Here is a 27,573-nt window from a genome sequence, read left to right on the forward strand (position 1 = left end):
CAGTTTCACTGTAATTTCGTATGTAGGATTTGAGTGCACGAGGGTACAGAAAATAAAACCAGGTTAAAGTAATGCGTTTGATGCTTGCAAAATTGTATTAAAATGCCGTTCCAAATAAATGAATGTGTGTTTGCTGTAACAATTTTTTTCAACCAAACGCAATACACGAAATGTACACCATGCATCAGTTGCTTTTTCGCAATTTGTAATCTTTAAGATTAAAACATGTGTAATATTATTAGAGTCACTTCCGTCGCCATTGGTGTGAATGTAACATTGCAAATAAACAAGTAATGTGTTGTTTCCGAATAACAACTGGCAAAGAATGCACGTATAATATTTAGCAGTAGCTATTCTTACCGTCCAGTTCATACATATGTACGTACAAGGAACAATTTCCGAATGGTGGTGTGTTTTTTATAAACACACACATTTACAATAATAACCTTGCAAGAAACTACATACCTAGTAGTACATAAGACGTAATACCAATGTTTTAAGAAACGTATACATTGTATATGTGTGATTTTGTATGTTAACTTCCAAAATTGGCAAAAAAAAGTTTACTGTTAACAAGCATCCTTACGATGTTGACATGCATGTACAAGGAACAATTTCCTACTGGTTTTGTACCTAACCTAACCAACCCTACCCTAATATTCATGGGAGAGCATAAGACGTAAATGCCAAAGTTTTTTTTTGGTATTTACTACTTAGAGGAAACGTTTTATGCGAAGTAACATATTTTTCATTACATTGTGCGAGATTTTGTACTTTAACTTTAAAACTGGCAATAATAGAGACAGGTACAGCAGTATCTTTACGGCGTTGATACGTATATACAAGGAACAATTTCCGAATGGTGTTACGTTTCGTAGATACAAAGAAAATGCACCATTGTAATAAACCTTGCACGAATCTACATGCCTGAAGATGCATAAAACGTGCACTCAAGTTTTTTTTTTTTAACATTCATATGCAATACACATGATCTTGTATTTGATTTTTCAAAATAACTGGCCTAAAAAGACGAGCAGCCAGGGGCAGCATTAGCACCTTGGGAAATACATGCTAACAACACCAAACCTGGCCTGCCTAACCTATCCACGTAGGCATATAATAGCATAAATGAGCATGTAAATAGGTTTGGCAAATTATAATTTGTTTATTTAAGCTATTATATACATACGTGGATAGGTTAGGCAGGCCATGTTTGGTGTTGTTAGCATGTATTACCCAAGGTGCTAATACTGTCCCTATCGCTCGTCTAAAAAAGGACCACAGCTTGTACGTATGTACAATGTATATTTTCCTGGTGAATATTACTGTTTTTTGTAAAGAAATATATACGTTCTTGCATTGCACTAGCATATAACGTTGCACGAAACTACCTGTCTGAAAGTATATACAGCCTGGAGTTTCTTCTTTTTTCTTAATAAGAATAAAACATACGTACATCAGTACTACGGTACTTTACATTACTATTTGATTCTTCCTTTTGTGCTAAGATGATAGTAATTCCCAAAATGTACCTTGTACATGGATCCGTTGATTAATGATTTTTTTTTGTGGTATTCGAATTTGTTTTGAATACAAAAATTTAATTTTCATCTGCATCGTTAACCAACTTTCACAAAAGCTGCATTATAAATAAAGAAGAAACCTATAAGATGGTCATCGTTGATAATACTAATACTCGCTATTCGCTAAAGAAGGGGTTACGGATTGATAAATTATTAACAGAAACGAATGATAAATTAGTAAGAGCAGAATAGAAGATTGCTCTTCTCATTCCGTATATTTACACAAACTCAGATATGTCAGCCTTGCACTAAAAATTGAATAAATGTAACTTGCATTTGTTACGACTTCGTAAAATTTTGGTCACTGTTTAGTAGTGTTTAATATTTTTAAAAAAGTGACCGTATGTCTTACTGAAAAATAAGACGAGGAATATTCTTTTTTGCATTATGTTAATTGGAGTACGTGAAAAATAAATTGAAAATTTTGTAAGCATCCCACTACTTCGAAAGATTACGGGTTATATTGTATCATATAACATACATTTGATATTATATGAGAGTACGACACATGCATTACCTACTTCTATCAGCTGTTTCATTTTATTGCAATAAATATTTAGTTTTTTTAAACATATTTCAGTTGAAAAAGCATGCATTTGGAATTGACAATCAGATATTAGCACGTAATAAACAAACAAAACACAATCGAAAACACAACTTTCTCCAGTTTCTGTTGCCAGGTCGTACGGCAAGCAGAAGAAAGTTCCACCTTACAAGGCCGAGGATAAAAATGCTTGGTGCAACCCACCGCCGCCTAAATCTCCCGCCTGTCGTTATCCAGCACTTTGTAAAGTGGCAGATTGAGTGGCAATGGTGCAACCGGCCCTTATCTAGTCTATTCTTACCAAACACCTCACGAACTACTGGAAATGATCTCCCGAGCTACCGGTAGCTCGCAATCGACGGTTTGGTGATCCCTGAGTTAGACTATGAGTTTTCTGTAGACAATGCTGTTCAGTAGTAACGCGTGCATTAAAATATCTTAAAATTTTTATCCCCGCATGCAGCCTACCTACACATGCAAGAAAATATTGTGTCGCAATTTCGTGGCTCTTTTGTTTTCTTGGTTACTACTAACGCCATCTGTACGTAGGTCAATGACGTCACCTCGCACAAGAGAGTGACTTCCTGTTTTGTGTATGAAGTGTGCAGACTATTTTTTTCAGCGTACCTCTTTCTTTTAGTGTGTGTTAAAATGTTAAATATGGAAACAGATAAGATAATAGAAGACACAAATACGAATTCACAGGTAAGGTTTAAAGTATATAGTGAGTTGGCCGAAAAATAAATCGTACGAATGCAAGGGTACATCGTGTGTCGCCATCTTGCGTCTTGAACCTAGTTAAAGGTGCCAACAAAATATTTGATACAAGTTCCATCTTGCAATTTCGTTGTTGTTAACTTGCATATTTGCAACAGGGTTACATTACTTAATTTGGAAGTTGGTGAATGGTAATATTTTATGGTAGTACCTCTTGAAAATACGGCACATCTAAAAGAGGGTTTGCCCGTTTCGTCACCAGTTTCACTGCAGAATCAAGGTGCGATAAGTAAACCAACGACGTTTATTTTCAAGCTGAATCTTTGTATTTTAAAATGCTATTATATTTTCAAGTACATATGTACATTTCAAATTTCGTCTAAAGTTGAAATTTGTGTTTCGTTTGATATACATCGGCAAATTTTGAAGCAAATTGACAGCTGTGTTTGCACTTTTCTTTCGCGAAATAAGTATGTTCTTATCTTTATTAAATATAATAATGTTTCCTTTTTTACTCCTTCACGGCAAGAACTGTGAACCCAAACCAAATGATGAGAGATTATCTGTTATCGAAAATAATTATTGAAATACTGTTGTACATTGAGGTATCGTATAAACAGTAATATATAAAAAAAATCATCACCCTGTGTCAAATCACGAGACGCGATGATAATGGCATTTTGACAAATGTAGCCACTCTTTTTCTGGCTCTGAATGAGAATAGGGTCTTTTGATATAGGAGAAATCAAGGTACTAATCTGATATTTCCCGGACAGATTTCTTCATTTTTACAGAAGAAACTACTTACGGTAATAAGTTCCTGTAGCATTGTCTTAACATCTGGAAGGTGTTTTGTGTGATGTGGGAATGATTCATAGCGGAAATTCAACCACTGATGCATAGCCCCACAAGCCCCCCAAACCATTTGCAGAAACATACGTTCTTCAGTTACAAAAACTTTCTTTTTTTTTTTTAAAAAAAAAATTGCAATTATTTTGATCAAAAAAACGTGAATACACGTTAAAGAATGTTCCGCAAAGCAGATAGGTAATTACATATGTCAAAAATTGACAAAACGAAGAAGTTTTAGGTGTCCGGGGAATATCAGATTTTTACCGAAATCAATTCTGAAGTTAGCTATAAATTGAGACTGCTTTAATGTTGTATTACCCATTTAATGTAGATCTGAAGGACTGTATGTCGTAGAATTTTGACAATCATTGTCATACGAAATTTAAACCTTAGAGTACTGTTTGGAGTTCGAAAGAAAGTTATTTATGTGGGGAAAAACTTACCTTACGCAAGCATGCACGCTCGCGATTGATAGAAGTGACACTAAGTATCATAGGCTAGTGGGAATGAATATAGAAGTAAATTGGAACCTTCCTGAAACAATGAGTGTGCAGTTTTCATCTCGAAAAGTGCAATTTATGGGCAAAAATTAAGATGTTGTTTCGCAAGCACGATGCATCCCACAGACTACTGCCATTATTTCCCTCTTCCTGAATGTTCACAGGAGGCTCGAAGGAAGAAAGTACACATCTGAACACAGCATAGTAAAATAATAACTACGATTATTATTGAAATGCTAAGCGAACTAAACCTGACCCACCTAACCTAACTATGAAATAATGTAGCATGGAAAGCATTTAGGGATATTACTTTAATGCTAAGAGAACTAAATCTGACCCACCTAACCTAAGAATGAAAGTATTTAGGGTTATTAAAATGCTGAGAGAACTAAATGTGACCCATGTAACCTAACAATGAAAGCATTTAGTGTTTTTAAAGTGCTTAGGGAACTAAACCTGACCTGCCTAATCTAACTACGAAAGCATTTATTGAACAAAATCTTGAAGCATTTTGGCAGTAAGAAGAAAGTACACATCTGAACACCCCACGGTAAAGAAACAGATTCCGTGAAATGATATCAGAACCCCCTTTGTACCTCACACATGTGAAGTAGATAGGAGGGGCAGTTTGTGACTAAGACAATAGTAAACAAATGGCTGTTGGCAAGTACGGAATTATATAGGAGTATATGGAAGTGAAATATCATTGCCAAAGAAACGTGCGTTAACTAATCATTAAAACTCCACAGTATATGTTAACAGACGTAAATTGAAATTGAACCATATAAAAAAGACAAAGGTAACGGTTCAGATTGTTTTATTTTTTCAAATTCTCCTAGCAGGAAGACTATTTATCGTAGAATTTTGGCAACCATTGTGAAATAAAATTTTAACCTTCTTTAAAGTAATGACCACTGTTTGGATTTCGAAAAATGTTATTTAAGTTGAAAAAAGGAACTTAAAAATTACCTTACGCAAGCATGAGCGCTTCCCTTGGACAATGTATTTTCCTGTAAGTATTGTAGACTAGTGGGAATTAATGTAGAAGTAAATACGAACCTTAGTAGAAAGAAGAATGCATTTAGGGACTTTATTTTAATGCTAAGAGAACCAAACCTGGCCTGCCTAACGAAAGCATGTTTTTAACAAAATCTTAAGCGATTGCTAAAACTCTGCAGTATGTGTTAACAGAAGTAAATCGAAATCGAACCATCTTAAAATTGTATGCTTAGCATGATGAAATCACAATAAAACAAAGGGAACTTGTCCATAACTGTATTTTGAGTTTCAGTGTTACTTGCTTCAACTTATTTATAATTTGGGAGTGAATTTACAATACCCGACCCCTCCCTGATTTTTGTAATATTTCGCATACTCACTAAAATTGAGGCCTCCTAATCACGAATTTGAAGTTAAAATTTTGGGGTCACGTGTAGAAATTGCAAAATAAGCAAAATTGAGTGGTCTGCGATCAGAAAATAAACCCTGGATTTCTCCACGAAAACAATGGTTATTTCAATATTTTACGTTTAGAACGAAATTTTAACTATGTTTGCCTAACCTACCTTAAACTTACCATGAATGGGTTGTGGGGCACCGTTAAAAAATGTCAGTTTCATAGCACTTGAGCGACAAATTTTAACTACACAATCGTGATCAATTGTCCTAAATTATTGACTATGCGAAATATTAATGAATGCCCTGTATTATTAATATGTACCCAACTAAAAGTTACGAAAGAAAGAACTTTATTTCCTATCTTCAAAGTCACCATCTTCCTCACACCACGCAGATTGCTCAACAAGTCAACGCTACGTTGAACAAACATGGTTTCCGTGCTTGTATACGGAGAAGGATCGCAGTAATTGAATTGCTTATTTTACAACTTCTACAAGTCATCCACACATGTTGACCTCAGATACTTCATCCGGACTACGTATTTTGTGAGTATAAGAACTAGGATAGAAATTACGGAAGGGGCTGGTATTGTAAATTCTTACCATAATTTGTAACTCTTGATGTCCACAAGATCATAACTTATTGTCTATTGGGGGCAGGGGGTTGCATGAATACAGTCACTAAAAGGTGGGAGTAGCAGATTCAGTTATTTTCACCAGCATTTTTCTTATTCGCTGCTATTATATTTCACACATTGCCAATGTTTTGCATGTACTAACCATAAACATAATGGACAAATAAAAATCTATGCACTATGAAAATTTATTACTAGTTATTTTTTTGAGATAGGTGGAATCTAACTGCCTAATGCAACAAGCAGCACAAATAATGAAATATCTTGCAAGAGAGTATGTATATTTTATAAAGAATCTTCACACTGTGACAAATCATGAGATGTGATGGAAATATCGCAAAGGCTGGGTTCACCAGCTGACAAATGTAGTCACTCTGTTTTCTTTTCCGGCCTCAGAACGGGAATAGGTTTTTTTTGATAATATAGGAAAAATCAAAAGCGGTGGATGTGTAAGTTAGCTATAAATTGAAGCTGCTTTAATGTTGTATTACCCATTTAATGTAGATCTTGTTACAATTTGACATTTATTTGTAGCAAATAAACATTGCAACATGGAAGTCAAATATGCGGATTGTGGCCTAACTAGCCCACATTTAGCTAACCTCAAATTACCTTTGATACACTACATTGAATTATTTTTGTGTCGCAATGTGCGTGAGACATTTAGTTAGTTACTGTTTAAAAAGAATCTGATTGGAGCATTTTATGTATTGTATCTATCATGCTGTTGGAGTTGTGCTTAATCATTGTGCAGTGTGAAAGAGACCAGAAACAAACAAACCTATTTCAAGGCCTGCAACACAAATTTGGAAAATATGTGGTAGTCGGTTTGGCATAATAATAGAGTTGCAAAAAAACTGGCTTTTTTGAAGGGATGGTTTTTTTCCGATAAAAGGCCGGCTTTTTTTGGAAAAAGTAACAACTGAAATTTTGGCTTTTTACCAATTACAGCTAACCTATTTCAATTGAAGTTACTGTTTGAGTTTACAGGTTTGTAGTGACATATTTTACAACTAGCTAAAATAAACTTAACCTGATGTAGCAATCAAGAGACATATATTGGCCAATTCCAGTGGACACATATTGCATAGTGGTTCAGACACAATTTTAACCCTAGCTTACCGGGGAGGGTCTTGCAGGCACAAAACCTCTATTATTTATATTTTACAACTGTTTGAAAATAAATTCATTTTTCAGGTTACGTGCCAATTACTCACTTTATGTATTAAAAGGTAAAGCACCACACCATGAAGGCATATAGGGGGTGTGGGGGTAAGGCCCCACACTTTCTTGATCAGGTCGTGAGTGGGGGTGATGTGATCAGCATCATGCCCCTGACTGCCTTTACCCCCCTGGGTTTCCCCCAGGTAACCATGTTATTCGACGCTGGGTGGGCACCGGGGCCGCTTCCATCGTTAGAAAGGTTCCCGGATTTGAACCGGCCGGGGATCGAACATTATAAATAAAATATAACTTTTTACTACGTTCAGTGATTGTGTTGAGTAATTGACAACGTTTCAAGGACCACTGTCGTCTTCTTCAGGTCGGTTTATTGGCTTCACGGTTGCCCACGAAGCTTCGTCGATGGCAAGGATTAGGTTTACATGGATAGGATAAAATATTGGGATTCCATCATAACTGACCTGTTCTTTTTTTAAAAAAAACTCTATGTAAAATTTTCCTACTATTAAAATCAAACCCCTCTGCTACAACGTATTAAAAGAGAATCCTTCCGAACATTTTTCGCTCATATGTTGACAGTGTCATATGTCCGGAGGGATTCTTTTTCAGGGAAGCTTGATTGTGCAATGTCAAACACCTGGTTTGATGTGCATGTTGCATATTATTGTAGGCTCAACTCCTTGTGGATGGGTTTCTTCCGGGTGTCGTCCAGGCCTCTGAGCATAATTACTACTGTGAGCAAAAAGATAACAATATTTAAGGTCCACTGCATGTTCATTATTTTTGTTTGTACTTAGTACAGTAGTTTTGTTTTATTGATTTTCTGTAATAAACCATGTTTTTCGTAATTGGAAGTGGGATTATTAGATTTTTTTCTTGTATCCCTTGGAGTTCGAATTGAAGAAAATTCACTGTTGTATATTCATGATTAAATTTTAACTTTATTTTATTTTAGTCCTACATATTATGATTATTAACATCTTAAAAACATTTCTTTAGCACTGCATTTGATATTTATTATCACCATACAAACATTTAATTATGTGTGCCATTCTGCTGTTTATTGTCTCATAATTAAGTTCCAGTTCAGTCTCTGAATCACTTTTTCTTCACCCTACATTATCAAAAATGCTGACAGATTCTTCATCACTCCTATTATCTTCTTCTTTGCATTCACAATCACTACTGCAGAGCGTGGGCCATATGTGTTCAGTTTTATTCCCGGATACCAATGGTCCATTCTGCAAGCATACTGTGCTACCAGTAACACAAAGGAAATTGTCTCTGAATCTCATTGATACATACAGCATCCGAAGACCAGACATGAAGGGGTACCAGAAGGAGACTGTGGTTGTCTGAATACAGGCAAGAAAAGATTAAGCTGCTGAGAAGCTTAGAACCGCATGTCTAGTTCCTTCTGAGAAAATAAAAAAATTAGCAGCATGTATTCCAGCCCAATATAGGGTTAAACTTCTAAAATATCCTCATTGTGTAGCTTAAATAATTTGGCATGACAATTTAGTTATTGTGTTAAATTTGCATGTTGCTGCAAAACTGAGATGCTTCCATACATATATTTTTGCCTGATATAATTCATAAGTTAAACGCAGTCATGTTTTAGAAAATATGGGGAGGCTGGTAAAGCATCAACATGGAATGCGAAAGACCTGGGTTCGATCCTTAGTTGAGCCACAGTTAAGTTATAATAATTTCAAAATGAAAAGTTCACAGACAATTTTGATCATGTAAGGTTAATGCATATTCAGAATTATAACATGAGTGAACCAGGTAAGAACAAACAGAAGACTTACCACTATCACCTAAAACAGGTGCCAGGCCCACAGTACTGAAGCCAAAACTTATTTAATAAATAAATAAGTAAATAAATAAATACATACATAAAATAAAATAATCAATGTCAATTTTATGCTATTTGCTCTTTGCTTCCTTTTTTAGGCTTTCGTTGTTAGGTCTAATAGGATGAGTATCACCGCCTGTGATTCTTGAAATGTAAATTAGCCCTCAAACCAAAAAAGTTGGCCATCCCTGTTATAGTGTTACTATTTATATGTTTTAAGTAGGTTAGGATTTTGATTAGTATTTTCGTATTTTTCACGCTTTCTGTTGTCTCCAATATTAAATTAGGTGATTTCTGCAGATTTAAAAATATACTTTGAAATTAAGTCAACATTATAAACTATGCAAGGACACAGGCATAACAATTGATAGCAATTTTTTACCTGGAAATAATTGGCTGGCAGCAGGGTACAATCCTATAGTCTATAGCCATTCATATTTTAGGCCATATGTTGAAAACTAGTGTAACATTAAACAGTTCTTAATATTATTAAAATGTGGGTCAGTTCCACAGAGAGAGTATTCTTCTAAAATAAATTTTGACCATTTTCTTTGTGCCAAAGTCTTATTTAATGTGGAGGTAAAAATGCCCAAGTTCTGATTATTTAATTCTGCATTTATGATGGTGCAGAGGAATTTTTTACACTGTTCCATTTCTGATTAGTCTGTTTACATGTGCTTCAGTGTCTTACTGGTTTCTTACTGCACATTTTCTGGAGAACTGTTTTTCCCTTCCTCATACTCCTATGTGATTCTTTGTTTACTAGCAGATGCTGTCGTTTTAGATATGGACTGTTGCTGCCATTTACTTCACGTGCAAGGGATGCTAAGGGGTATTTTGTTGCTAAATGCTTTCATGGTTATGGTAGGCAGGCCAGATTTCAAACTCCTAGTATTGATAAAATTTCAATGAAATCTTTTCGTTTTTAGTTTAGGTGGGACAGGTTTAGGGCTCTTAGCATTAAAATGACACAACTCAGTTGTTGTGTCTTGGGAAAACAATGCATGTTAATTTCATCTCAATATGCACAATGACCCTTCATTGTCGTGAGCATTCTCAAAGATTTGCGAGTCTGAGTCACTTTCAGTTCAGCATTTTCATATCAAGGGTGGTGTGAAATTACTAGCTTATCTTTCACTCTTGTGCCACAAAGAAGTTGTTTGAGGATTCCACACAGCCCTTTGTGCAATAGTGTGTGTACCATAAATGTTATTCAATAATGTCACACTCTAAACCAGTAGTTCAGACACCAAGGGTAAAATAATGCATTTACAAGGCAGAAATATCAATTTTGTAACGTATTCTTACTTCAAGGAATTGGCATCTGAAGAAGTACGTGCTAAAACAAGTGTTTTCTCAGTGTCGAGAATTTGTGGCTAAAGCGTGTGGTGTGGGTGTGCATACTGTGTCGCATATTATAAAACGGAGTAAAACATCTATCTCAGAAATTGGTGAACACTTATTCAAATCTTCTGGAAAACATGCTAGAAGGAGAAGAGTGTAACTAGCTAAGATGACTTTGAGAGAGATGTACTCTGCCGTTCTGCAGTCTTTGCCTTCAGCTAGCAGTTAGTTTAGCAACAGCGCAAAAGCACTGGCTGCATATTGGCTGAACTCATGTTCCTTCTAAAAGTGTATGCCATATAGTGAAGTAATTGAATCATCCAAAATGCTAGGCTTGTAGTTTATCGTGTTATTATTATTATTATTATATATTTGTTAGTCATTCATGGTGGAGTGCTTACTGAAATCAGTAAATATCAGATTTTTTAAAAGAAGTATGGATGCATTGTTGGTGAGCATTAATATAATTCATGGTAGGGAGGATTTATGAGTTTTTTTGTGAACTTATAATTCAAGTGTTTGAGTGCACCCAATATTTATGAAAAGTTGATGCCCCAAGTTGTCTCTCTCTTAGATGCCATGTATTCAGTATTTTGTCACTTATTTTATTTGCCTTTTTTTTATGGTGAAGATAATTTTTCATGCATTTTCTTACACTTAATCACAAAAGACTTCTGGTGTTTCACTGGTATTTCTCAAGTACTTTTCAATCAAATACTAAAACTGGGCTATGTTCTTGATGTGTGTGGGTTTGCTTCGTCGTTCAATCCTGTTTGAGCACTTGTTGGTATATAATAGTGTTTTGTTGTCTTTAAGAAAATAAGTCAAGATGGTCCCCGATCGACTTAGGTTGGACCGAGGTCCAACTTTGAAGGGTTGGTAAAACATTTGACAAGGTAGTTATTTATAATGCAATTTGCTATGAAGCTCTATAAGCACTGAAAGCATTCTCTTTGAGCATGCAAAACTGAAATGCTTCGGTTCTTAGAGCAAAGTAAGAAATTGACATGGCTTCTCTTGAAAACTATTGATTAGGAAGGACCTTAGTTAAGGAGTTAAAGGAAAACCATATGTTAACTATTGGTGGACAATATAAATAGCCAATTTGAAGACTTGGATTTATTTTTGCATATAGCCGTATTAAATGCATTTAGATGATTTTGAACATATTATGATGATATGGCAGGTGAACTTTAATATAAGCAAAAGCATGTGTGCGTCACTAGTTACAGGTTTTCTCACATAAAAAGAAGATCCAAAATACCTTTCCACCTAACTCAAAGATTACTTGAATTAAATCAAAATTGTACCAATATCTACAGCTGAATATGAAGGTGGGTTCAGTGCCATAAATCTAACTAACCTTTACATCGCCGTAAATCAATTTAGGTAACCCTTTTTTTTCATGAGGTATGTGCTCCAATTACCATTTTAAACCTTCGTTTTCAAGGGTATTAAAAGACAAAAATGGTTGAGTCATATTAAGGGTGGTTTGCACTTACAACTGGGGTTTCCTGAGTTTTTTACTTTTCATTTCAATTTTTTTTCTGAAGATTTCGGAGGGGGTAAGCTGTAACCCCTTCAGGCCCCCTTTGCACCTCTTGAACCATCCCTGGCAAGGAACCACCAGTATACAACATTTTCCATGTGGAAGAAGCTCTTCTGACAGTATTGACTTCAGAGTTCCGTTATTTCCACAACTTGCTTTTTACGACATAATTCCTCACAAGTTAATACTGTATGCAAGTTTAAGATCCACAAATTGATTTCTCCAAACTTCAAACTTACTTCCACACCCATTCTGTATCCATGTGCTCAATTCGTAAAAATCATTGCACCGTTGGAACCACTACATCCAGGTCAAGACTCAATACAAAGTTGTGACATGGATACTCAGCATGCTCTATCACCAATGCAGTGGAGATTTAGTGTTGATATTAGGGTTCCCAGATGCCCCGTAAAGGGCGAGAACATCCTTTTTTTCTTTAAGGTGTCTTGACAAAAGTCCTTCCTATGGTTCTATGTATTGGAAAGTATACTGTAGTATAAATTTAGGTATATAGAGGGTAGGGCAAAATAATTTTACTACTTATATGGTGTTTTGGTGGGGCAAAAAAATGTTACCACCGAAGGGGAAGCATACACATTTAATATACCCCTTCAACCTGTGAACCAGAAATGTGAATACATTTGAGCATTCTGTCTATCTAATGTTGAGGGCAACTAAACTCTGCACACACAGCACATCTTTTCAGATAATTAGTTACTACTTATGCAGAGCCGGTAGTCACATAAGCAAAACTTGATATTGTTTTGTGGAATTTAACTCAAAATACTGTAAAGAATAAGGTATATTGTTTATTTGAAAATAAGATCCTTAGGAAAATATTTGGACCTAAAAGGGATGAGGAGACAGGTGAGTGGAGAAGGTTACATAATTTAGAACTACATAATTTGTATTCATGTGCAGATATTATTAGAATAATTAAATCAAGAAGACTTAGGTGGGCAGGCCATGTGGCACGAATGGGAGAGGAAAGAGGAGTTTACAGGATTATTGTTGGGAAACCTGATGGTAAGAGACCTGTAGGAAGGCCAAGACGAAGATGGAGGGACAACGTTGAGATGGACCTAAAGGAAATCGGTAGGGATGGAAAAGAGTATATAGATCTTGCTCAAGATAGGGAAAGATGGAAGGCCTATGTTGCTGCAGCCATGAACCTTCGGGTTTAAGAAGGCTAGAGAGTTAGTTTTTTTCTTTTTTGTTTTCAAAATAAGGAAATCAATTGACCCATATACAATCTGGAACCCTAGTTAAATCACCAAAAGTGACAGAAGTCTGCACAGTAATTTGCATCACATACATTTTGCATTTTTAGTATTAAAACTAATTAAAATCACAAATTTATTCATGTAGTTTATCATGCACATTGATGTTGCTTCTTATAGCCACTGTTTTACATACATAAGTACGTATTACTGGCAGAAATTACCTCTACAAGTAATTTTTGTAACAATGTGCTAATCAAAATCTGTCGCTAAAAAGACCAAATGCAACACCCAGTGCCGGATCTACAAACCCCTTGCCCCCACCCTGCAAGATATTGCCAAAGCCCCCCCCCTAGCTAATTACCTACTTTTACACACACAACAACAACAACGGTGTGTGTATATATATATATATGTGTGTGTGTGTGCGCGCGCGTCTGTGTAATTCTTGATTTCTGTGTTGACACAGTCACGTATAAGCACCTAGAGGGTGATTCAAAAGACCCTTTGCACCGCCTATTGAAAGTAAAGAAGTTAAGCTGGATACAATTTGTCGTGATAGAAACAGGTTTGGTGTGGGAAGGGGGTTATATATATATATAACACTGTTTTCTCACACCTGGAAAATGAGACATTTCATTTGTTACAATCGTGCAGTCGTAACGTTTTCCGGATTATAGGTTTAAGAAACCTTGACAACTGCATTTATCGTGAAATTTTAGCCTGATTTGATTCTAGTGTGACTGCTATGCGGGAAACCTGGGGTGGGTGATCAAGGGATGAAATTTTTCCGACTTTGTCCCCGCATAACGCGGTTCTGGGGCCCACCGAGCCTCAAATCAAATGGTACCTGGGAAGGGGGGGGTAAAGGCGGCCGCAGCGTAGTGCTGATCACATCACCTCCAAATGGCCGACATCGAGAATATGTGCGGTCCTACCCTCACATACCCTAAATGTGCCTTCATGGCACGGTGCTATATGCACAGGGAACTTTAACTTTACCTGTATATATTGTATTCGTTTCTGTACCCCTGAGTAACTACGTTTATTTTTTACATACACGAACCCACTACTATGTATGTCAATGGCCGAGGGCCCCTAAAAGCGTATTTTTCGCCAGGCCCCCCTGCACTGTAAGGTTTTGCAGCTTGTAGATCCGGCACTGGCAACATCCAATCTTATGGACCACACAGATGTCCACATGGGCACAGAAGGAAGAGTTCAATCGTGGCAACATGGGCACAGAAAGAAGAGTTCATCATGGCAATGGCCCAAATTGCAAATCTACACAATTGTGCATACAATCAGCATCCTTTTCATGGTGGAAAGAAAAACTTACTTTTTAACAGGGTTCATTGTATTTAGTGAAAATGCCAGAAGTAAATGAATGAGGTGTTTTTCTTTTCCTCTTGGGGCTAGTTATATTTCATATGCTCCTGAATACGATACAAAAATGCATATACGGGCAAGAGTTGTTTTGTTTTCTTCTCAAAAGAGGAATTGCTGATTCTATTGTATGTGGCCTATTGTGGTTTCCCCAGCTTGTAACAGACCATACTTTTCAAGATACCCTATATTATTTTGTTTGAAGAGAAAAACAGTGCGTGGTGGCTTTCATTACAATGAACCAGGAAAAGGATATACCTTTTTTGCTTTACTTGTGTCAATTTGAGAAAGTAAGAGTTGTTGCATATCCTGAGTATTGTGTTAGAGCTTATATTCTGATGTATATAATTTTGAAATGTCACGATTGGTGATGCAAAGCTAGAGTTACTGCATTCGAATCCATGTGAAGGAATTTTTGTTCTTGTTTCCTCTTAAATTTTCCTCAATTATTCATAGTCGTGAGCTAGCGAAATACACGATTGATTCGCCCAAGAGAGAGAAATTCCATGCAATTTCCCATAATGTGTAGGAGGCTCAGGATGCGATTTGCCACCGCTAATTTTATTTATTTATTTGTACTTATATTATCCTGCTGAAGAACAGCTAAATAACCTTGGTACAGTACTCGAACACTCCTACCTAACCCTCCCACAACAAGCTCGGCAATTTTGTGTGTTATATTTTCAAATACTCAGATTTAAGAACACGCATACATGAATTAATAGTATCTGGAATAAGTGATGAAGTACGAAATCGTCAACTTCTCGCCATGCTTGTACTTTTAATTTCCGAGTTTTGCACTGTAATTGGAGTTGCAGGCGTGGTCTTCGACGTTGCTTATGTCCGATATGAGCATTGGCGCATTTACAATTTCATTTTGCCAGGTTGTTGGACTAGCGCGTTGGGTGTCCGGTTTACAGTCTCGCCACTGAAAGTTCCGGGTTCGAGTCGCTGCTTTGACATGTGTATTTCTTTGTCACTGTCCATTAGTTACCGGTCCTGGGTTCGATACTCGGTGGAGGCACATAGTGGTTCGGATCCCACTTTTTAAACTGTATGTCCAGTCACGATTAGCCTTTCTGTGCATGAAGTGGACTTAAAAACTCTAAACTCTTATTAGTTGCTTCTAATTGCAATACTCCCTCGTTGTCGAGCAAAGTAAAATAAAAAAAATTACAGAAAGTGCCGTACCGATACGATTGTATTCCAGCTGCATTTTTTGGGTAGGACTTTAGACGAAAGGTAAGATTTTAAGTACTCAAGTGTTGAAGCCAGAGGTTCTTGGTTCTAACCTGTGTAAGGCAGCGATGTATCACATTCTTTAAACCATCCCGTCGTAAGAGAGGATCTAAAATTTCTGATACAAATTCATTTAGAGTCCCCGAGGCCAGATAACCCCACCGCATATTAGTCTTCATATTAGAGCTATGGTAGTGTAGTCGGTAGGGCGTCATGACTGCCACACGGGAGACCCGGACTGGGTGATCTAAGGTCGGAATTTTTCCGTCCTTGTCCCCGCACAAAGCGGCTCTCGGGTTCACCCTGCATCAAATCAATGGGTATCTGGGGCTAAGGGCGGACGGAGCGTGGTGCTCATCACATCACCTCCAAAATGGACGAGGTTTAGAATGTGTACGACCCTACCCCCTCATCCCTTAAATGTGCCTTTATAGCACGGTGCTATATGAACGGGCGACTTTTACCTTTACTAGGCATATGTTTCTAATGTACGGATTTTAGTCTGCATTTGTCATAATTGAATATTACCCCCCCCTTTTTTTTTCTAATGACAATCTATCAATTTGAATTTTTGGGGTATACTGATCCTTTTTCCCGTTACCTCTCTACGCCAGCGCATCGATGCCGAACCTATTCGGGAAATATATTCATATTACTCATTTGTAAAGATGCTTTGATCTCTCGTAACACCTTGATACTTGAATACTTTGGCGAGTACAAACATCGTGGTTGGAAGATTTTGCGCTTTTGTCGCAAGTTAACCTTCAGATTCCGTCCTATGCTTTCTAATTCTTCATCGTTGCACGATATTTCAGTTCATTTTACCATCTGTGGTTTTGTCTGTGGCCGTGGTTCATTCTTCTGTGGTAGGTAATTTTCGTAACTATGTGTACCGTTACTGCAAGCGCAAATCATTGTTGGTAAGGTTGCTGCGTCATGCTTCTGTGCATCTCGCGCTTCTTTATCGACAGGAGTCACCAGTCCCCATTATTATTATTGTCTGTAGAGGCAAAATATGTATCTGTGTTGAGTACAGCAACCATCTTCGGCTTTGTTTTTGATTCATGTTTGCATTTGTGTGTGTACGTTCTGTTACCGGTTCTTCAGTATTTGTCTTGTCAATTATCACTTTTTATTCTAACCGTTCTGAAGCACGAATTATTGTATGTTGGTGTTGTTGAAAATTAGGTCGGTCCAGGTGACTCTTGTATTAGCGCCTGTTCATTGCATTTGTGAAGGCTCTTATGACAAGTATTTTCACTCGTGCGTGAAACAAAGCACGCTTGTTTGTCTTAATTGCATTCTCTGTAGCTTTAAGGTTCATTTCTAATTAGTGTTGCTCACGGGACGGGACAAGCCTTTTGAAATTCGAGACGGGACGAGACGGAATGCCTTTCTCGTCTCGTTTTCGAGACGAGACACGAGACGGGACGGGACGGCTTTTGAAAAGTCTCGTCTCGTCTCGAATGTCTCGAAAAAATAAAAGCAAAATATTTAATCAGTTGCAAATACTTGTTTGCTTGGAATAAAGTATTTCAATTAGAAACGTTGATAAACGTGTATTAAGTCAAAAGAAGACTATTCTAGAGAGAGGAATGAATGAATACTTAAACTTATTTTCAATACTCTTTCGAAACACAGAATTACTCCCCATTTTTGTTTTTCAATTTATTCCAGGTTAATAACTTTATGAAACGGTAGTACTCCAGATACTAATACAATTCTGAATAACATCAAGTAAAAGGGCAGGTAGAGAAGGTGGAAGGAGGGGCCAAAAGATCGTGGAGTGTCTGCGTCCGAGGTTTATATTGTAAAATTAGTCTCAGCTCTATAGGTTGGAAAGATAAACGGACCGACGGATAGGGTTTATTATTTTTTTTTAATTTTTACATCAAAGGGTGTACAGAAGTGAATGTTATTAGGAAGTAGGAAAAACATTGTGGGAAACATGGCAGTACAAATTGATAAGGAGTTGTTGGGAAAGTTATTAAGGAGTCCAAGATATTAGCAAGACTAAGAGGAGGAGATAATTAGGAACATTAATCTTGCATTATCCCACTCCGAACAGCTGAGAGCTAAAGAGGAGGAGAAAATACGGGAAATATGGAAATAACTAATTTGGTGATTTTAGTGTTTACAGGGAACCACGACAAGATTTTACCACATGATTATTTGCACGGTTTGCGAAATTATTAGAATGTTATGGAAATTTCGGATATGTCTTTGTTTAGACAATTCTTGTTGTTTCCCTCAGGCATTCTACAGGTGGATTCGATATTTTTTCGTCCGTTTGAAGATTATTTCCAATGTTTTTTTTTATTTATGTATTTCTTATTTAAGGAAAATACTATTCCTTGGATTGTAATAACGAAATACTGAGGCTGATATAGAATAGATTTCAAATGAAGGAAGTGCACTAAGTTCTGTATAGTCGTCGTAGAAGGAAACTTTGTTCTATGGGGACTCTCCGATGATACAGTGGTAGTTCTATGGGGACTCTCCGATGATACAGTGGTAGCGTCGTCACCTTGTAATCAAGGGGTCCCGGGTTCGATACCCGGTGAAGGAACATAGTGATTTGAATCCCACTTTAAACTGTGGGTCCAGTCCCGATTAGCCTTTCTGTAAATCACATGAAGGAATGTTGTAGCTGTTCTTTCTATTCTGTAAATTTAGCCTTCAAGTTTATGAGCAAAATACATGTAGTATCTACTGTCTACATTTTCACTCGTTACTAAACACATTTCACAAAGTAGTTTTATCGAACTTCAGAGGAAAGCTGACAGCAATGTCAGGGTGGCGGGAGCTTGTTTACCACCAGTGTGTATTCCGAGACTATTTTTCGCCGTTCCCCACTGACAGAGGTTTCGCTTTGAACAATGGACACCGTTGCTTCAGGGGGCAAACACCAAACATAGGGCGAGGTTGACCTGCAGTAGCGGGTACGTGCCATAAATCCAGGCCTAAAGTAGGAATGGAAGTTGATGCAAGGGAGGGGCAATAAAAATTCTGTAATTTGGTTTGCTTGCTGACAGGAAGTTTTGCAGAGAAAGCTGAAAAGGAAAACTGCAGACTTTGAATGAAAGAGGGACAGTGAACACAAGTTCTTTGTATTATTCGCCGACACACAAGCTTCCATTTCGAAGGTGAGACTATCGGCAGCGAAGTTATTAGAGGGTTGGAAGCAGTGACGACGCCAGAGGAGGCAGGGGGACGCCCCATGTCAGACATTTCGCCCCCCCCCCGGGCCCTTCAACTGAAGTTAATTAAATATCGAATAATGAGAGAGTTCATTTATAAGAGTATGACGATTTTCACCTTTTCAAAGTGGTGTATTCTGCATGATATCACTTTCCTGCTTATAATACCAACTTGATTAACAAATATTAATTTGTTTAGTATATATATAGAGCTATGTGTATGTGACTCTCCTTCAAGATTCGAGCGCCGACCCGGGCATAGGTGATTTCTCATTCATTTATGTCCTGTAATAGCCGAGATTAACCTAAGTTTTACCCAGTCTTAAAAACTGGGAAAAAGTGTGAATGTGGATGGTTTTAAAACATCACGAATATTTTCAGGACCACAAGACATCATCTGTAGTAAACGCAAATTATTCTAATCGTGGTCGTTAGTGACAACGCTAATTATTAAAAGACATTGAAAGTTGATTCAAGATTTGGTTGGTTGGTTGATTTGGTGTTTTAAGTCCACTTTATGCACAGAAAAGCCAATCGGGATTGGACTAATAGTTTAAAGTGCCTCCACTGGGTATCGAACCCAGGACCAAAGGTGATCGGAGAAAACCCGTCACTACATGTCAGTTGTTGTGGATTCATCGCGGTTTCTTACTATTCAGGGACTTGAATTTGGAGATGATGAGTCTGAGGAAACCTTAACAAAGGGAATTTCTTCGATACTCTTGAAGTTAATGAGGGGATTATTTGGAAATGTATTGAACGTGAACCTTAAAATGCAAATTACACTTAAAATTCAATTCAAAACATATCGCGGGCAGGTAAAAGAACGCTTATTAGGATTTGCCACTCTTCAATCATTGGATGCAGGTTCGCTCTTTCTCGTACATATCAAAATCGAAGAACAACTTCCCACGAACCCCATAGGTGCCTGTAATTGTGTAGCACAGACATACGTTGGAGTGATAGAGTAAGTAATGCCAGGGTCAGAATATTTCTTAAATTATGAGATAACTGTAACCTTTGTCTGATTTTTTTATCCTGTGATAACATTTCCCTGAAAGGTGAAACACAAATTTTGCCCAAAACTCTTCAGCATTACGAAGATGGTTGTCCTTAAAATCTTTGAAAAGGCTTGCTCGAAACAGGATGCTGGATGCAAACTGCCTCATTTGGCTGTTCTTGCCATTGAGAAGCTGGACGTACCAAAGGTGGGCAATGTGTTCTCCAACGCACATAGAGCAGAATTCTCCTACAGGAGAAGTGCCTCACATTGTTTCTAATACTCAAGAAGATTCATTTCTTCCACGTCACGTTTATTTTGCAAGAAAATTAAACTCTTCGAAGCATTTTTTCGTCATTTATATTATTATCTTATAACTTAAATATTTATATCAGTAGTTTCATCTCAAGAAAGACGATGAATTATAAAATTATGAACGTCTTCCAATACTGAAATAGGCCACTAGAGACAACGCAACTTACCAATAAAAAAGAATTAATGTCTTTATTAAAACGAATCATGTAGAGATAAACTCGTAATCAAGAAGTAAATTAAGGCAGTAAACGTCCACTCTAAATAAAAGACAAACACAAAACACCATACATGAATATAATAATAATAATAATAATAATTATTATTATAAGTATTATTATATATGTGTGTGTGTATGTATGTGTATATATATATATATATATATATATATATATATATATATATGTGTGTGTGTGTGTGTGTGTGTGTGTAGTGTTTTCGGGCGTTTTAATGTGACTGCCCCTCACAATATTTTGTTGCCCCCCCTTCCGCCCCCCCTCGTCACATTTCCCTGGCACCGTCACTGGTTGTAAGTAAATTTATTAGGATAAGGAAAGTAACATTAGCTGTTGACAGTGTTGCACCAAAGGACGTGATATGTGCTACTGTTTGTAAAAATTATAGTAAATTTAAGCAAAAAATTATAATTGTTGAGACTTGAGAGTTGTTTCCTTCATTTGATCGTAGGAAGAGGTTTTCTGAGACAGAGTGGGATTATTTTACACATACATGAGAAAGGGTGGTTGTTTAAAGATAGAGACGTATTTTGCACATTTTTTAAAAGTTCAGGTAAAACGAGAATTTAGCCTTACTGTTATGAAAAGAAATAACGCAGTACAGGGAAAGAATAACTTCACATTTCTCGCACCTGGTGGGATGCAACATACATGCACAAGAGTATTGCAGGAAGTCTATGAACGAGGATGAAAAGGGATATGTGAAATTTGACTTAGGTGCGGGTGAATTAGTGGATCCTAATATTCTTAAGGTTGATATTGTTTATTTAAGTCCACTTGATTCACAAATAGGCTAAATCGCGAACCTACCTACAGTTTAAAGTGCGATCCGATCCACTGTGTGCCTCCATTGGGTATCGAACGCGGGGTCCCTTGATTACAAGACCTCGACGTTATTACAACACCATCGGGGAGGCATCCATTTACACAATTTTTTGATTTCAATAACACGTTATATGCATAATCTGATAATGATGCACTTTTGGTGCATCTAAACATATTTTTTTCAACTATAGCATGTCTAAAAGAATCATTGAAGTTGGGATTTTTATAACTTCAGGAGGCACGGCTCTGTAAATGTGCGATATAAAATAAATGCAGGTTTGCCTTCCATACGTGGTGGTTTTGTCACGTTTCTTCGCTTCGTACAACATACACTTTTGCAGGAACGGCTTCTTGCATCCTCCTGGGGCCTTGCTCTAGCTAAACAAAGAAATATATTTGTTTAGCATAATCGAGGGTTACTTTTTCCTGCCGAACAAGGATTTTATTGTGATCATATGGCTTTGAATGACAGTATCAATGAAGATTTATGTACACTACTACTTATAATAATGAGCATAAAATATTAATGAGGAACTTTATTTTTCGTCAACTGGATGTAACATCCTTTTTTGTTATTCAGCAAATATTCAATTCATCACCTTTTTTGACATTAAACTTCTTGCCAGGACAGCTGTTTTTATGCAAATTTTGGCTATCTTAACTACATGTAAGCTAGATATTAGCTAATATTCGTGCTGTTATATTACTATTCTTCTACAATCTTTGTAACATTTCATGTAATAATAATAATAGAATTGATTAATTTACATATTCAAATGAATAGACCTATGAATTATATTAATGTATTAATTTACACATTTCCTTAATTGTTCTCGTTAATGTTATTATTATCATTTTTTCTGAAACACTTGGCTCGGACACCCTCCCCCGACATATTTCTAGATGCGTGCCTGCCGAAGGATAAATTAGATCAAGCGGTGGTGGTACCAGACTTAGAGGCTAAAGAGAAAACAAAGAAGTATGTGCGTCATAAGCTGAGCATAAGAAACAGCACAATATCACAAAGAAATACTTTTTGAAACTTATGTCATAGAAGATGTTTAACAATGTTAAGAACAATAATTGTAATATACTAAGTATTGAAATTTTAAATAGTCTTTTGTGTTCGTACTACACATTTAAAAACTTTTTTGTTGCTCCCGAGTGCCGAGCTTAGAATTTAAAGAAGAAATGTACATTTTCATAGTGCACGGAAGTTCGACATTCAGAAAGAAAGAAGGTCTAGTGGAAAACATTTCAAAACTTCCAAAAGGTATAGCAGTAATGAAAAGAGCACTCTTGTATGGAAGCCAGAAAAACCACAAGGTAGATTTTATAAGATACCTAGCAATCAGTAACGAACAAACTGCATTTTTAATATTAATGTCCTCATTATTAACGAACCTTATTTATTCTCACCACGCAATGGGTAAAATATTTGGAGCTTTATCCCACTTTCCGGAAAAATATTTAGTGTTTCTGCTTCTTTTGACTTTTGTTGGCATGATATCCCGGATCACTTTTTCGAGACGAGACGAGACAGAACCCTTCGAGACGGGACACGAGACGGGACAAACGAATATTTTCGAGACGAGACAGCATTTTCACGAGACGGGACAGACCAAAGTCTCGTCTCGTCTCGTGGGCAACACTATTTCTAATGCTTCATAATCAGCAGGCCGTCGAGCAGCCTTTAGAACAATGCAATTTAATTTTTTCTGGGTCTAAGAGCATTTTTTGCATTAAAGTAACTTGAAGGTATATATTTGGACTTCTTTGATGCTCTAGCTATTATGTCTAGTATGTACAGTGGTTCATAAATTTTCCTGGTGCCCGTAGTGAACTAGTATTTCTTTGAGGCAAGCTAAGAAAGTGAATAACAATTTCATATAGTATGCTGTGCGATTATGTTAAGTAGAACATACAACGTAGCTGACAGAGCTAATTTATATAATGAAAAATGCACTTTTGAAATAATTTTTATAAAAAATAGTATCTTCCTTAGTTTCTAGTTTTTTTGTTTGTATAAATATTTTTATTTTCAAATAAAATTTACGCTTAAAGGGTCGAATGACCTTTAAAAAACGTCGAAGCGATCGCCATGTTCTCTACTGTTCATAGGCGATGTATTGTTAAATTTAGAAAATCTCGTTGGGGTTGTGGATGGTAGGTCGTTCCCTCCACACTGCTCCTTAATTCGCTTCTACACGAGTGTGGCATGGTAATGCTTCTGTTTACACGATTCGTGACACACAACGTCTAAGTTGAACCCTAGCTGAAGTTATAGTTTTTGTTTGTCATTATGACATGACTCGTGAAGCAATAACTAAATATGTGGGTTAGGCAATGGTTTGCATGGCGCAATGTAAGGGTGCTTCCTATACGATGTGTTAAGAGCTAAGGCAAGAACGTCCTGTTTGTCTCGGAACATCATTTAGGATAGATAATCACGAAGTCTACTTGTACGTGGCAGCATAAATTTTATGCGAGATTTTCATTGAGAACATACACATACACACTCGAATGCTTCATGGAGGCCTCCTCGATGGCGCAGTGGCAGCGTCGTCGCCTTGTAATCAAGGGGTCCCGGTTTCGATACCCGGTGGAGGCACACAGTAGTTCGGATCCCACTTTAAACTGTAGGTCAAGTTCCTATTAGCCTTTCTGCGCATAAAGTGGGCTTAAAACTCAAACTTCTTAAGATTAGTTTTCAAGTGATATGTCACTCAAGTTGCTTATTACCCAAGTGTCAAATCTTTGCCTTCTTTCACACACTGATTTGACCAGAGTAGCTCGAGACATAACAAAACCCTGATTAGAAGTAAAACAGTGACTTGCATTGGCCTCTTCCCGCTATCTGGTTCGGGACAGGTTCCCGTTCCTCGACGCCAAAGACAGGTGAGTGGTAGTCAAGCGGACATTCGCAAAAGCAGATATTCAGTTTTCTCCCAAATTTCTTACAATTGACGCACAATTGTTAAAATCGGACCTCAGATTTTATTACTTTTGTTTTTTAAACCGGACTTGACAAAACTGATAAAAGTGAAAGAAGGCGAAAGTAGCTCCGTTGTCTATTACTCCAGTCCAGAGCAGGAACATTGGTGTTTTGATTGAGTAGTTAGTTTTATTATACTCCGCTTTTCTGCCACTTTTGACTAATCTCGATGATGATAATGTGAAATTGGGTAAAGGTTAATTAATCACAAACACAGATGGACTCGTTACAATACGATCCCCACAGAGCTGCTCTGCCAGAGCCTCGGTTATCTGCAAAATGAAGTCCAGGGTGTACTACGGTGGAAGAGAGGTTGACATTTGGGTGTCCTCTTAACACACCTCTGACCTATTTGAACGTTCCCGTTATAGGGAGGGCGAAGGTATTCCATTGTTTATACTCTCAGCAGATCCATTTATCCTCGCCTTCGTGTTTAACCAAGAGAGTCGGAAAAGCGACGTACAATATTTAATATAGGTACAAATTGGGGATGAAAAGGAACATTGGAGAATTTTCACTTATTTACTTCTTTTTTTTAAAAAAAAAAAAACGAAAAAAGAACACACACACACACAGCTGTCGGAAACTTCCGATGGTTCCTAGACGTCACCCGGACTTAATACCCGGAGATTTTAGAATGGCTTTCGAAAATTTGTACCAAAACCACATTTACTTTATTACATTTCTTCAAACTTACCAAGCGGATATCCACCCGATTATTTATGAAAAGTCGTATATTTTATGTATATTAATTACAAAGAATCCATTAGTGTAGTGGTGTATATTAATTACAAGGAATCCATTAGTGCAATGCTATTCAAAGCGTGCGACGGGAGAATTTTCTAAAAAAAAAAATTAATGACCTGAAATTTAAATTTATTAATAATAAAAAAGTATCAATATATTAATCTTCAAGAGAAACTTTGCAAGATTTACTTAGCAATACACTCGGTACACTTTGTGACGCCAGTCACAGCAAGCTCATGTATCTAATTGAATTGGCTACATTGTAATATAACCCTTATCCTGGTTTTCTTACTGTCTGTATTTACCCGGTTTCCTCATGAATATCGTATCGGAGAGTAAACCGACACCAGCTTATAAATACAAGAAAAAATAATTACCTGTATTAATCTCACACACGTACTTTCATTACTTGTATGTGTACAAACAGTAAATCAACACATGAACAGAAAATATTTTGTGTTGGTCTTTCATTGTATCGTATGTTTATCTCTTATTATTGAGGGAGGCGCATGCAGATTTGACACCTGAGAGGAGCCGCGACAGCAAAAAATTTGAAAACTCTACATTAGTGCATTTTTAGCATGCGATGCATGGTTGCATAATGCATACGTGTTTAGGATGAAATTAACTTTTTCGAGAGTTCGTAGCATCGATACAAGACAAGCAGAGAAATATAGACAAGATTGATTGTCTGTGCGCTGTAAAAGTGTGCGCAGCTACACGATGTATGTTGAGGTTATTGATGTTCTTGATACGTGTATTTCGTGACGAGAACGAGAGAGACAACTCGAGACGAGACCGAGGCTCTGTCGAGAAACGTCTGCTCTTGATACCATGGCTATATTCGAAATAGTCAAGAATCAAATCCCATCAAAAATCTATGTAAAGCATTGTTAATGCTAATACAAATAGAGCTTTTAATACACGAAGGGAAATGCAGAGGACAAACAAATCGTGTGTGTGTGTGTGACGTGCAGGTAGCTCTGCTGAATCTTCCGTGCCAAGTGATGTCAGCTGGAGGCACTCTTTTGCGTTTCACGTGCTCTGGAAACCGAAATTGATGCCATTTTCCTGTCATCTGGAGTGCTTAAGTCAGATGAATTTAATTTCTCTAATTAAATGGGATTTTTTTAAAAGCAGAACTTTGGTGAGCACGGAAACGTTTTCGAGGTGATTGAGACATTTCATTTAGTAGCAAAATTACCCTTATGGTACTTTTAACTGTATTGATATGCATGTTTATATTTGTGTGCATTAACCCTCAGATTTTTAAAAAAATTGGAAATCAGATTTTAGTTTTCTGCGCAATGGTATGTTCATGGACACACATGTATCATCGTAACTGCGGTTCCGTAAAACTGTTTTCATCCATTGAATAAGCGGTAATGATAAGAATAATGAATAATAATAAGCGGTAATAATAATGAATCTATTTTTGTGGGGAGAACCATAGTGTTTCAAGATATATTCGAACCGGTAATAATAATGAATCTCTTTTTGTGTGGAGAACCATAGTGTTTCGAAATATATTCGAACCCTCTGTCGTGAAAAATGTTTTACACCCCAAAATTCTTCATAATAAGTCTTAAAACATCAGTTCTCCCAGATTAGAACTTCAATAATAATAATAATAGAATAGAGTGGACGGATGTATAATGGTGTTGAGGTTTGGCTCCACGCATTCTCGATTTCAGTGACAGTGAGGGTTGTGAAAGTACTACGCTTTGGCTAAAGTCCCCAAGTTCCTTATGCTGGGCAATAAACCACTTAGAGCAGAGAAGGAACGGAAGTGCGCAGGACTACAACACTTTATGATACATCACCTTAAGTGGTTGACTTTCTATTTCTCCACTGAAGTTCCCGGGTTTAAGTCCCGGTCTGGGTGTCTTTTCATCAATTTCATTCCATCATAACTTATCCTTATCGTCGTTATTAGGCAAAAGCGACAGAAATGCGACGTGAAGTGAAAAAAATGCATGTTCTTGTCCGAAGTGTGACAAGCATTTTACTTCTCGCCATACAAAATATGTCCTTCCGTTTTCCTATGACTATTTTAAGGCATGTGGTACTATTGACATCATACAGATTACTCGCTGGCCGTGCACCTGGCCCGAATCGTACAGTTGTCGGCAAATGAAATGAAAACTTTTATTGTTGCATGTCAGTTCTACACAATAATAATCAAAGGATTCCGAGCTCAATGCCCGGTGGAGTTGTTCGGATCCCACTTGAAACTGTAGGTCAAGTCCCGA

At 37.0% G+C, this 27,573-nt stretch overlaps 1 protein-coding gene across 3 annotated transcripts in view; it reads left to right on the forward strand.

Moving 5' to 3' along the window:
- Positions 1-2,681: 2,681 nt before the first annotated feature.
- The window catches only part of slmb (beta-transducin repeat containing E3 ubiquitin protein ligase slmb), a 120,046-nt gene continuing 95,154 nt past the window's right edge, over positions 2,682-27,573 (forward strand). For all 3 annotated transcript variants that reach the window (XM_083142978.1, XM_083142980.1, XM_083142979.1), the window contains exon 1: positions 2,682-2,832. In XM_083142978.1, coding sequence (XP_082999104.1) covers positions 2,779-2,832 — 54 coding nt within the window. In that variant the 5' untranslated portion in view covers positions 2,682-2,778. The remainder of the gene's footprint in view (positions 2,833-27,573) is intronic.

The sequence above is a fragment of the Lepisma saccharinum genome, chromosome 21, assembly GCF_977018435.1.
Source record: "Lepisma saccharinum chromosome 21, izLepSacc3.1, whole genome shotgun sequence".
Taxonomy (NCBI): Eukaryota; Metazoa; Arthropoda; class Insecta; order Zygentoma; family Lepismatidae; genus Lepisma; species Lepisma saccharinum.